General features: G+C 45.0%; 1 protein-coding gene across 1 annotated transcript in view; it reads left to right on the forward strand.

Annotated features, from left to right (window-relative positions):
* The first annotated feature begins 285 nt into the window (after positions 1-285).
* syne1a (spectrin repeat containing, nuclear envelope 1a) overlaps positions 286-13940 on the forward strand; it is a 146359-nt gene continuing 132704 nt past the window's right edge. Inside the window, exon 1 of the mRNA XM_069656525.1 lies at positions 286-441. Within this exon, the coding sequence (XP_069512626.1) occupies positions 375-441 (67 nt within the window). The 5' untranslated portion in view covers positions 286-374. The remainder of the gene's footprint in view (positions 442-13940) is intronic.

The following is a 13940-nucleotide window of genomic DNA, read 5'->3' on the forward strand; positions in this document are numbered from 1 at the left end:
CTTTTGATTGGACAGCAGGTGGCAGTGCATGCAGACCAGGAAGCTGTCTTGTCTGCAGAAGTAAAAGGCTCAGTCGATGAGAGCATACACATACACTCTTCACATACAGTATGCACTTACATCATCATCATCAGGGGAGGAGGAGGAGGAGGAGCTTCATCGAGTGTGAGGATTGCAGCCTGCTGCTGCAACAGGGATGACTTAAAAAGAGAAAACACAGCAACATGGACAAGCTTCAGTCTTCATAGCCTGCAGTCAATGTGACAACTCCAAACTACTGCAGCCCAACCTGATTCACTGATCCCAGCATGAGAGCCTTGCCAGGGTGACTGCAGGAGTTAAGACGTGACTACGGTGACCTCAGGACAAGCGGCATGGCATCACCCAGGCACTACAGACACTCTGCTCGGGATATTGCCAATGTGATGCAGAAGCTGCAAGGTAGGCGTAAAGTGCTTACTCACTCACACTGCTCCACCTCGGTTTGCAGCGTTATTAGAGGTGACCTAGTGCTTGGCATGACACAGCAGAAACAGAACGAGCCTTAGACATTTACTGTTACTGTAAAAATTTGCATCTTATCGTTGGTGCTCATGACCCTGAAAGTCTTATCTGTGGATGGATGGAACTCAAGTTCATCTGGCTTATTTACATGTGGTATGAGAAGGACATGACTGAATGAGATATGCATGTCACAGTATGCAGAACTCAGCAAACATTCTGAGAGGAAAGATAACCACCTAGATTTCAGCTCTTGCTCTTCTTTCAGATGGAGGTGCATGCAACTGTTTGTCTCTGCATTAAACTACGCAGTATGTAATTCCATAAAAATGCACCCTTTTCCCTTTTTTTGGGAACGAGCCAATCAGCGCAAATGAGATTAACTGAGCCGGTGTGAGAGATTAATTTATTGTCTGTCTGTGTTTACGTGTGCACATGCGTCCTGCGTGTGTGTCTGAATGAACCTGCTTGCATGTGCATACATACAGTACAGTATGTGAGTGTGCATGACCGTAGACGTGTCTATATGTGGACAGACAGGGATGCAGACAATAGCAGTTAATCCCCCAGAGAAGCTGACAGGATGAAGTCTATTCCTCCCTCTTAACTCTGCTGTAGTAGCAGAACTGTCTTATTGTGGACAGTCATATTCTCAGCATACGTACAGTAACTTGCTGTGGCTGTAATTCTGCCAATGAATTAAAGCCATGATGTTTATTCTTTAAAACTCTGGCACCTTTCTTCTCCTATCTCATCTTTTCTCTCATCTTTCTCGCATTTTAATATCAGACTCTAATCAGCCTTTTCCCCTCCCTACTAGTCGAATAACGCGGGCATATCGTTCTTGCTCTTGCCTCCCCTGAGCGCACACTGTGTGGCAATGTCACATATGCATCTCCCCTATTTGAAGGATAGCATCAGATCGATGACACTCGCAAAGTAGCAGCAAAGTCAGGTGACACCAGAGCTGAGATCCAATATGGCAGCTCCCCGCGTGGCTTCTGAGGTGGCAGTTTCTGTGAAAGCTGAGAACAGCATCAGCAGCCACGTGGCTCCTCTGCATCACTTGTGTGTGCAGGTGTGGGTGCACACTTTGAATCCCAATTGCGCTCCCATTGATCTAATTTTAGAAGCCCCCCCCTTTCTTAAGCTGTCTCTGCATTGCGAGGACAAATTGATGCATTAATATGTAATCCGTGAGAATGAGAGAGTTTACCATAATGCAGTGGTGTGAAATGCTTCTATTATGTATGTAGGATGATACGATGCAAATCCCTGTGCATATTTGATTTTGCACAAAAATAGCATTTAACATTTTTTAGTTTATCCCTTTAGAATATAAACAGTCATAAGGGAGCCTACTGCTTGTAGGCAGTAAAAGACGAGCTGTAAATAATGCAGTTTTGTCCCAAATTTGGCTCGTTCCAAAAATACTCCTCTGACTGGATGTTGGGGGCGTGTCCCAAAACCTTTATCTTATTACACCAAACAGTCCTTTTATCAACAGTTGCTTTATTGTCTTGAGGCATGTAAGCAGATAACGCCGGTCTTGTTGCCGCTGCACTCACAGATGGATGGTCTGAAGGGTTTGTGGGAACAACACCGCCTTCACATAGACACATGCGCCCTCACCGCAGGGACACACAGACAATGTATGTGCCTATTGAATTACATGGATGTATTCCGCCTGTAGCCTTGGTTTAAATATATACTGTATCTCAGTTTGTTATGGATTTAGCTACATAAATATTAATGTCTCACTCTTAATGCTATCTCTATATGCTCTCCTCTGAGGCCGTGATCACATTAGCTTATTTACAGCGGGGGACGCTGCCTCATACTTGACGTGACATTTCATCTGATGTCTTCTGATCGTCGTTCATCTCCCGGGAGACGAGGGCCGAACCTGTGATGATATCATCAAGATGTTGTGTAAGAATCAAAGAAGAGCACTTATGTGTTCATTAGCCTCTGAACATTAAACATCGTGTAACATAAGCACGTGTTCCTCGTCTTTCTATTGGTAGGCACGAGCCATGTCCCGTATGACGGCTCTCAATGTAATCAGTGTTCAGGGTGGCTGCCTTTTCATTTCTCAGGGTTGCAGTTATGGTGTCTTAATGTTCAGAGATTAGTTATATGGATGTGCTGTGCTCACATGTTTTGGGGAAAGCTTGATTGAAATCAAATTCCCCTCCCCTTGAGAGTTAAATATAGGTAATCTAACAGCATTTGTTTGTCTTTTACAGCCTGATTCGATTACCATATTTTATTCCTCCTCTCAAGAGAGAACAATGTTCCCAAATTAGCCACGTTCCACAAATCGCCAGATACCATGAAATGAACTATACTCCCTTTAGGCTCAATTTGGGCGCTGTTAGAAACCGCTCAATGCGACATCAAAACAATCAAAACTTTTGCCCCAGTTTTGGGTCTGTGTTGATCTCCTTTCAACCATCTCTTTTGGTGTACCTCTCTGTCGCAGTGAAAAAACAGCAATTAGTGACACCATATGGCAGAGAACGGCGAGGCCGCTTTGAACACCTCCCAGCCTGAACTCCTCCATATGCTGTGGAATTTGCCCGTTTGTTGTCTCTCGTTAATGAGAAAAGCGATGCACTGTTTTTCCTGTTTCAATTTCTCACCTGTTTTCACCGTCGTGGGCGGCAGAGGCGTACTTTCCCTCCTACGCCTTTTGGGTTTTACCGTCTGCTAGCCTATCAAGCGGACAGGTTTGCAGAGTCTCATTGCATTGAGAGCACCTGCTTGAGCTCTCTATATGAGTGTAATCCTGTCCCGGCGTTATGCTTGTTATCAGATAATTTAGAAGGAGATTTCTGCCGACTGAGTCTCTCGTGCAGCACGGGGAAGAAATTCTGCAGTGTGGTCCAATTTTTACAAGCGCCTTCTAATGTTAATTTGGTGTATGAGGATGATGAACAGGAGGAAGGGCGAGCAAGAGGGTAAAGGGCGAGGGCAGCAATCAGAGGTCAGCCCATCTGGAAGACATGAGCGCCACACTGAGAGTTTTGGATGGATGAAAAAAGCGACGAGAGAGGCAGCGGGAAAAGCAAGAAAATGAGACTGGACAAGCAGGGGGGGGGAGAGCGAGCGCGCACACACACCGGTTTTTAAGCTCCTGATTGCGAGCGGGACTGGCACAGATCCTCATGTTGGCACGGGGCCAGGGTGACATCCTGTTGCCAGGGGCGACATTATGGTTCGGCCGCAGCCAAGGAAGGCCCGAGCAGACGGTCACCTTGAGCCATGCCAGCCTCCTGTTTAGTTCTGACACCACCATTTATCGTCTGCGGCTCCGGATACCGCTGCTTCACACACACTCTGTGCCCACACTCGCAGTCAGACACAGAAACAAACACTTGGTGTTAAAAATAGCTGTGATGCATCTTTTTTTACCCCAGTTTTACCACTTGGGAGTCAGCAGTTTAGCTGAGTGGTTTAGCAGAGCCAGAACCGGTCTTCAAGGCCAGCAGATGAAGCCATTACTCTGTTGTAGACTCAGATCTGTGGCAGTGGGTCCAGTGTGGGACAGAGCTGCAGCACGAGTTGTGATTTATTCTGCTGCTCCTGCTCCTCGTCTTTCCAGATTGTGTTTATGAGTCGTTGCCTTAGAAGCAGCCGCATGACGGGCAGCACAGGGTTTTTTCGCCCTGTGGGCTTATTGGCCTTGTCTGGTGCAGCTTCTGCTCCTGTAACTGAACATTATGTCTGATAAAATGATGCATGTGTGTGTGTGTGTGTGTGTGTCTGTCTGAATACTAAGAGGTATTTGTGTTCAGTCCACGCTGGTTTCTCAGTGACAGCTTCTATTGCAGAGCAGATTATAATCTCCTTTGACCTGACAGTCAGAGAGGGTTTGAGTGACATATCACAAGATTAGGTCACTGGGGCCCCCACCCATTCAATCTGGAGGCTGGGCCCGGCTTCATCTACTCTAAACTCTCTTTCATAGATCACACCTTCATGAAGGTCAATAGGAAGTCCACTGTTAGCTCATTAAAGCAAAATATCAAACATTAGCATCCTGACGTTGGGAAGAAACACTATGAAGAAGAAACAGTGACTGTTTATATAGATGGACGAAGCGTCTCCATCTGCTCTCATTGTACAAAATTAATGCCAAAATAGAACCTGTGATGGCCGCTACCATTTTGCAAAGGTGACGTCATTTTGGAGCCAGAGCTGTGCAGTAGAGATCGCTGGGTGGAGCCGCCATAGCCACTTCCGCTAACCAAAACACACGCTTGACTTACCGAAAAAAAAACCCAGCAAGGATTCCGCACGTCCCTTTTTACGTCAGAGATATGTAAATTTCAATGACTGTAGTGATTGTTTTAGTTACGTCCCCTCTCACCGTTCCTCCTCTACTCTGCTAATCCAGAACAGATCGGCTGCAGGAGCCGTATTTGTCAACAGAGCTGTCAATCATCCTTTTTACAGCATCAAATAACTAATTAAAACTAAACTTGTCAGAAAAATGAACACTTGGATGTAAATCAGCATGATAAGAACTAACTATAATGACAGAAACCATGTTTGAGAAACATGTATTTGACGTGTATTTTGATTTTATAGTTTGACTCATGTCCCATCTGTTAACATGGAGGAGGCGGGCTTTATGACCTATACTGCTGCCAGTCAGCAGGGGGCGATAGAGAGGTTTTGGCTTCACTTTTAGGGAGCTGTCATGTCGTCCATCTTTTTATACAGTCTATGAGAAGAACCAGAAGAACACATGACGCCTTCTTTTGGCATTTCTGATAAGTGTTTCTTGTTTCATGTCCTGTTTATTTAGCTGTTCTTCACAATGAAGATTTCTTCTACAATGTTATGTAACTATAACAGCCTATAATGAAACTAACAGTACAAAGACTCTCTACTGAGAGGAGTATTTACAGGATCTTGCTGAAAAATAAACAGTTGACTAGGGCTGGAATGCTTCGAAGCTTCAATCGTTGCCATGGTAACCGACGGCAAAAATCAGTTTTCAATGTTTTTTCTCCTTTAAGCCCTCCAAAATAAGAAAATTAGACCAGTGAATAAGAATGAGCTTACTGAAATAATAACCCAACATTAATTATTGTAGTGACTTTTAAACAAACCAGTATATCTAAATAAGCCACAGAGGTGTGTTTCAGGTGCGTGTTCTGGGATGAAAATAAATCAATGTCCATGCACTGTTCATGTTTTGATTCTGTCATCCATTTATTCCCCTTTGTTTGTCGACATGCAAACAATGTAGCAGCAGCAGGCAACTGGCATCCCTGCCACTTAAACCCCTTTGGAGCGCATGTTTTCGACAATCAAAAATCGAGATATCCGCCAACCCCCCCTCGTCATCATAGTGAAGCTTCGAATACAATCGAATACAATCAAATTATTGCTGCCGAAGTTTCAACGCCCTAAAAAAGGTATTCATGACCGCCCTACTGTTGACTAGTCTGCCTTAGCCCTTACATTTAATGTGCAGCAACAACTTCAGGGCGAACCGTTCCCATGACACAGTCCCTTCAGCATTTCTACAACATCTCCGATTCCCTCCGTCAGATTGAGGCATCAGATTATTTTGATGGACGTACACAACAATGTCCTCACAGATAAAATCATGACACCAGAGCTTGTGACCCGCAGACACATTCAGCCTCGGTCTGTTATACTTTTGAGTCTTATGTGTGCTCTTATCTTTCACCCACAGACACCTCTGTCCCTCTTTTTCACCTGGCACAATGTGATTGGGAAGTGAGGAAAATTCGGCCTCTGGCGGTCCATTTAGCACTTGAAGGTTTTTAAATAGAGGTCAGATTGTGACGGCCTGACCTCTAAAGGGTCAGTCGGACAGATAATGTGACGGTTTCACGAGTTAGAAGAGAAGAAAATTCCCTTTTTTTATTTTATTCAGTTTAGAGCACCAAATGGGATTGTGAATATTCCCTATTAAGGCCTCACAGGAAAGAGAATTGACTTTCAAATTACTCCTGAACCTTTTTATCGCCCATTTTATAACCCTGTATAAAAAAGCCAACACATTCTGTACATATTTATGCAAAAATTCGGCTCTTTCCCACCTGTTATAGCATTAACTAATGTAGTGTTTCAATGCACCGTCAATGTTAAACATGGATATAGAGGTGCTGTATCTGTGAAATGTGGTTTCCTGTTGTGTTGCACGCTGACATCTGTCCCCTTGAGCTCCTTCTCGCTCTGAGGCTTCCCGCTACAGACGCAAACACAAGCTGCCACCTGACATAACAAACCCTGTTTTCCTGCTTTTTAATAATTCAAGAATGTTCGGTGAGAAGACGAGAGCGTTCAGGTGGTGTCTAGGAAATGAAGAATACCTTTACAGGATGGTTTTGCTAACAGGATAAATGGATGTAGACGGAGTGAAATGATGCAAAAAGATTCTCTTTCAGTGAGACAGAAAACGTCCCCCGCTGGATGAGCATAAATTCACTCAAGTGTTGGTGGGCGACAGGGGTTTTTGTAGATTATTCTGGCTCTGTTCCAGGCAGTGTTTTTATTTCACAGCAGAGATGAGACTTATAACTGAATTTCCTGCTCCGGCCACAGTGATTTATTTACTGTGCTGACGCCGGTCCTTTCACTCTACTCGTCCCTGTAATGTGTGGCGAGCCACTGAACCTGGATAAAGAGCTTAGACTGTCTGACCCACTCCTGCACTCTCCGGCACACACAAAGCATCACACACGCACACACAGGCACACACACAACATTCATAGAGAGAGCTGCAGAGAAACATTGAGCTGAAAACATTTTTTCAAAGCCAAATTGAGTCTCTTTAATGCTCTTAGTGCCGTTTTTGATATGACCCCTGGTGCCCCCCCGGTGGAGCAGATGCTTTGTGTTAGCTGTGTTTGTGTTTGGTGTTAAAATGAGGTTTTGTTCAGGTGAGTGTATTCACCTGATAAAAGAGCCCATGAAATGTAGGAAGAAGATTGCGGCTCAAATCCAATAAGGTTCAATGTAACACAGATTTAGCCTCAGGGTGGTATTCGATTATCCACAGTGTTCCTGTCAGGAATGAATTGAATTAATAATTAAAGTTACTTCATTTTTTTACATTTTTATTCAACCTTTTATTTATTGAATGTAATGTTTTATTTCGTAAAGATATAATCTTGAAGATTTTCATGTAAATAAATGTCTGTTAAGTCTCTATCTATCGCCGAATGAGGTAACACAATGGTGATTGAGCCTTTGGCCCACTGATGCGAGCCTTTGGCCCACTGATGCAAGCCTCTGCATTTGCAGTATATAGTATTATTATGGACTGGGTGTCTGGTGCACCTTGCACGGAAAAAATCAGAAGCAGCGCCCAGTTAGTGACGCGTTTTCCATCAGCCAGCAGTGGTTGGTCTGCCAGAGAGGGTAGGCGGAGCTAAGCGGCTGCTTTTCTGGTCTCTGCAAGTGTTGTGAGTAAACAGTAATCTACTATGGCTGAACAAACAAAGAAAAGATCGATGACTACAGATACAACTTCAACAATAAGTGAAAATCCAAAGAAAAAGAAACAAACTCGACGCTCAGATGAAGGCAAACAGTCTAAAAAGGAAAGTGACCATCAGCGAGGAAAATCAAGAGTTACAACCGGAGCCAACCGTGGACGTCTGGTTAAATCAGTAGTATACTTCTGTGATTACTGTTTATTGCCATTAGTTGCGGCCAAAGAGAACGAAACTGAAATCTTCAATTGAATCTTTAAGTTATGCAATTTTAACTGTAAAACGTATGTCAGTTTCTTCCTACATTATAAAAATCATTCAGTCATTTTTCTCAATTTCATCGGCACACTCATGAGCTTCATTGCTTTTCTTGTGTGTGCGTGTGTGTGTGTGTGTGTGTGTGTGCCAGTCCTGCAGGTGCTGAAGTAGCTGAAATGACTGTATCACTGGCCTGGCTTTAATGAACACTGTGATATTTGGACATTTTTGTTAACAACAAAGTGCCTTCTGTGCACATCTGGTCCTGAAAAGGGAGTGATGGTGCTTGAAAGAGGAAAGGGGTTGTTTTGATAATCACTTTGACTTGTTCCCCCCTTCTTACTCTCTTTAATGTGGTGTCATTATTACTGAAATGTAATTAGCTATGCTAATGGGCTGGCATTTGGACTTCCGTCTCAGCACTTATGTTGGGGCTGGTAAAAATGTGCTGTAAATGAGGTGGGATGGTGAACAGAGAGGGTGAATGGGCACGTGAGGGTTGAGTGGCTGTGCTGAGGGGTGTGATAGAGGGTGTTATTGAGCTTTGGGGCTAAAGTACTCCGGCGGAAGTGCAGAGAAGGGTTTTTATAAATTAGGAATTGTTGGGGTGAAAGAGGAGAGCTGGAACCGGGAAGTGGATAAAGAAGCTTTTGGGAGGAGAAGAGGGGCAGGAAAGCCACCAAAACCTGTTAAATCACTTTGTGTGTTGTGCGGTGGATTACCTACGTATGTGTGTGTGTGCTTGTGAACGTGCAGCAATTACAGGGCGCCTCTCTAGGACACAACAAAGCCGCCCTTTTAGTGTATGATATTTTTAACAGGCATGTTCCATTAACGCTGCAGAAGAAAATGCATTACGGTTACAGAAATCTAAAAGGCTACTGTACAGGAGCACGGTATCAACACGGCCAGTGTGACTCACTAGAGCAACTGGTACGGTGCTGTTCTTTGAATATAAATGTCCACCAGCTTGAATAATATTAGGATGATATAATTGAATGAATGCATTACTAAATTAATACATGACACCAGAGTGTGTAACCTTGTACAGTGTGTGTGGAGTGCCTGTTATATCTGCCCGAGCGTAATCACGGCTGGTGAGTTGTGGAGTCATTAATAGATTAAGAGAGATCAGAGATGCTACAGTGCAGCGCGGGGTCATGAGGGAGGCTGCAGTTTAAAAGCTGAGCTTATGCTGAGCTGGTTCATTTCTCCTGTCCCGTCTTGTCCCCTCTTCTCTCTGTTCAGTTCTTCTTCTGCTTTACTGTACATACTTAAGGCTTTCCTTATCCACTAGGTGGCGCTGTGTCTCTACACTCTCCCCGTAAGGATAAATAAGAAGTCTTGGCTGCTCAGAAAGCAAACCCAAATATCCTTAGGGTGAATAGATTATAGTGTGAGCAGAAGCAGCGTTATTCCACCCCTCCAGGAGGCCGTTTGTTTTTCCTTTAATGGCTGAAAAGAGGCTGTTCCTCCTCTCCTCAGGAAGCCTCGCACCCCGCAGACATACCTGTGTGAGCGCCGGGCGCTGACCCACGTCCACCCTTCACAACCTCAGAGAGGGATCTGGTGTTTTGTAGGGCTGCCAGGGGCTCCATTAGGGATCAAGACCAGCTGAGGTTCAGTCTGTTTAAACCTCCCCCTCCTTCTCCTCCCTCCACCTCCTCCTCCTCCTCCTTTCTCCCTCTGTTGGAAAGACTGAAGACTCTTGAGGTCTGCCGCCTAAAGGAGTCTGTCGGTTTATTCTCGCACATACAGTAGACGTGAAAATGATTCTGTCTCCATTCACTCCACTCATTTTATTGTGTGTGTGTGTGTGTGTGTGTGTGGGGGTGTGTGCGCGCACCTGCTCGCCTCTTTCAGCTCCCATGGTGAAGTCTAATAAGTCCCATGAATCCTCACCATCTTGTTTTGATTTTGTCCCGGGGTTGTTTTTCTAAACAGTCAGGCTCTCCAGGGAAGTTTAGCTTTCTGCTGTTCGGCTGCTAACTGGAAGAATCCCTCAAAACCACACAGACAAAAACAGAAATGTTGTGTTTGTTGACTATTTGGACTTCCAGCACGGCTTTAATCGGTCTTCTTTATTTGTTGCTTCCGACTAAATTAAACATATTGAACAGAATTCATTGCGACACTGAAAGGAGTCTCGCTGACGTGTTCAGCACCTTGGACAGTTCCTCCACACTTCTGAATTGACGTGTGGCACCCTTATAATAATTAATCAGGCATGTAAACACCTTTACCTTGGCAGACAAACTGTTAATAGAAACAAACTGTGCTTGGGCTCATCAGTCAATATAGCCTGTTCCATTATTTACACCATTGATAATGTGTGGATCGCACCAACACCGATACATAAAGAGTAATAGATTTCTGTCCTCTGTAGTGCGAGCCAAAGGATTCTCTTGCAGTAATATTATCAAGTAGGGGCTGTGAGTGTGTGCAGTCCCGCCGAATCTTTCTTCCTCTGCTGTAAAATAATGTTTTTATGGTCTGCAGAGTGCGCAAGTAAATGCAATGTATATGTAAATACAGAAAACAGCGCTGCATGAATATCTCTTTGAACTCTAACTTAGTCTATCTATCATACCTGTGCACACACTCAGGCATATACACAGTCATCTTTATAAATATATATATATTTATATATATATATGTAAAACCAACGCTGACAGACAGGTCCGTGTAAAAGGCTCATGATATCTCTATGATGGCCAGTTTCAGGGCCGTTAAAGGGAGGGAGTGTCAGCGGTGTGATTATCAGCAGACAGATAGCGGATGACAGCTGCCATTGGTTATTGATGACTTTCATAATTAAAATCCCTTATGGGGGGGAACCCAAAGAACAAAAGGGAAAATCACACAAGTGATGAATGGTCCTTTCATCTTTAAGGCTGATATAAGCCTCACCCGGCTATTCTGCATGAATATTGCTTTTCCTGGAAAGTCTCTGAATGTGGTTTCAAAGAGGAGCACTGTGCTTTTAATACTGCCAGAGCTCTTGTGTGTGTGTGAGTGTGTGTGGTAGGGAATATGGGGGACAAATTATGAGGGGAAAAAACAGACTAGATATGAGAGAGCATAGGTCAGATTTAAATCAGACTGTGAAACGGAGACGAGGTCAACGTACTGCAACATAACTGCTGTAATTTTACCGCAGCAGAGGAGGGGGTTGGGGTAATTTTGGCGCCATATCACGGTTTTGCTTCTGATCCAGTTCCTAGTATCAGCTGTAGTAGCCTTTGCTGTTGGTGAGTGTCTCTTTAAATGTTGAATTCCTCGTAGTTGGACGGACAATACTGCCATTGTGTGCAATGTTTGTTTTCGCCTGGTTTGAAGCTTAAGCTTTGAAAGCGGGAGCACAATTTCCACTTCAATACAGATCACACAATTAGAGTTAATGAAGGTTAATTCCCACTTAACATTGTTTCATTCACTCTGGACTTTCCTACATTGTCCACACACACTTTAAACTCTGATCTTCCTGAAACATAACCTCAGATATTGTACTCACCTCTATTATATTCTCTTCTATTCAGCGCTCGCTCCCCCGGAGAAAACAAACAGACCGATGTACTGTATGTGACTGTGGCTGAGATGAAAGCGGATACCTTTTGAAGGGAGTACAGTAGCAGATCAGACAGGATGACTGCCAGTGATAGTCTGCACCCCTGCAGGCTCTGTAGAGAAGAAAGCTGCAAGCCCAAGAGCACTGCATGGTATGTGCTTAGATGAGAGAGACAGAGGAGGGGTATTAGAGTGTCTGCAACACATAGGGAATTCCTGCACGTCTGTCCTGATGCCGTATTCGAGCATGTGGTGTGTGTGTGTGTGTGTGTGTGTGTGTGTGTGTGTGTGTGTGTGTGTGTGATGCTTTCGGAGTAGCACTCCCTCTTCCTCCCTTGCTAACCTGCTAAACGGTCCCCCTTCAACCCTCCCACCACCACTCAGTTCTCCCTCTCCACATCAGGATGGGGCTGCTGTGACATCATTCATTCCCACGCACTCTGATTGGCTGGCTGATGGAGGGAAGTAGACTGTTCCCGCAGCCTACAGTGAGAAATTAAGAGTGAGAGAGAGAACGTGGGAGGGAAGGACCGAGGTAGAGAGTGTGTGAGAGAGGGAAAGAGAGGGACTAAGCAAGACAGATTGATGCTGAGGCGAGCCGACGCTGCACTGCTCTCACTCACACACACACACACACAAACATTCTTTACATCACACTCCCCAAGCTGCTTAACAGGCAGGAAAACCACTGAGTCTGACTGAGTCTGCAGCCCGCTGCTGCTGCAGGACAGGACAGCGAGACCTAAAAAGACGAGGGGAGAACAGGAGTGGTAACCTTCCTCCCTGCTTCACCTCAGAGCAACAGTTCCACCGCTGTCATCTCAGGAGGTCCAGTCCTCCAGGGAGCTTTTTAAAGACACCTCCCAAAAAAAAACAGAAGAAGGGAGGAGAGGCAGCAAGGGCAGGAGCAAGGGCACGTGTGTAGCGTCTCCCGGAGGTTTGCCGTGAATGTCCTCTCAACGTCCCCATGAAAACAGGCAGGAATCGAGGCGTAGTCTGGGGTACAAGATGGCACGACGAGCAGGGGGCGAAGGCTCCCCGAAAAAGAACACATCGCTCAACCTGGTGACGGGGTTCTACCACTACCTCCGCGGTAAGTGGGACAGTGTGTGCATGAATGTATGACAGGGGATAGTGTGTGAAAAAGAAGTCCAATTTTGGGGGGTGTGTGTGTTTGTGAGATGTAGCGTGGCACTGCAGTATGTACCGTATGTGTCTGCAGCATGTGAGCGAGTGCATTTTGCAGTGTAATTTCCTCACTAAGTGTCCCTGCAGGGAAGGTTTTTCGGCTGTGCGGCGTGTGTTAAGCAAAATGAGCAGAAATTAGAAGGGGGGCGTTTCCACCTTGGCAGAGTGTGTCTGTCTATGTGTGAGAGATGTGAGCATACAGCAAGTGAAGCAAGCAGACAAGTAGCAGCTTAGTTAACGTGTCACAGCACAGCAGGCGGACTGTCAAAATGTTTGATTTCTTATCTCTGTGTTTGACCCCGTGGCAGCCTGCCTGTCTGCTGCTCTGTGTTTAAAAAACCATGCATTCAACAGTCTCCCTGCCTGTCTCACTGTGTGATGGATTTAATTAGATTGAAATATACGTTCACATTATGTTTCTTTGGATTTGCTTCCTGCAACGTTAGGTATCTTCGAGCTTGTGTTTGAGTGGCACTGAGCCAACAAACTAGATTCAAATGATTTCTCATTAAGGTCATCTTCACAGCGGGAGGTCAGAGTGGGAGCTCAGGGGCTGTGGATGAGACTAATGATGATACAGGACAACACTAGCCGAGGAGGTAGTCAAGTGTGTTAAAACGCTGCTGCGAGGCTCGCTTACTGAATACCGCTTTTTTTTTTCTCCTTTGTGATATTGAAAGAATGTGAATGTGTGTGTGGGCTCTAAGTGCGACTGTGCGTGTGTGTGCGCATAGTTCAAAGTCACCTCGTCCCTGAGACTGAGCGCCTGGCACCACGTTCGTGCAGACGCGTTCTACCGCCACACATGTTCCTGCCCAAGGATGCGGGGGGGCTAAATCTTTCTCATTCTCATCCCATATTACCTCCCATCAATATTTGATCACTCCTGGACCCAATCAAAAGATTAATTCATAGCAAGGGGACCTGCTCAGTGGCACGTAT

This window comes from Semicossyphus pulcher, unplaced genomic scaffold (genome assembly GCF_022749685.1).
Source record: "Semicossyphus pulcher isolate SPU_LCO1_2020_fin unplaced genomic scaffold, fSemPul1.0.p SCAF_11, whole genome shotgun sequence".
NCBI classification, from domain to species: domain Eukaryota; kingdom Metazoa; phylum Chordata; class Actinopteri; order Labriformes; family Labridae; genus Semicossyphus; species Semicossyphus pulcher.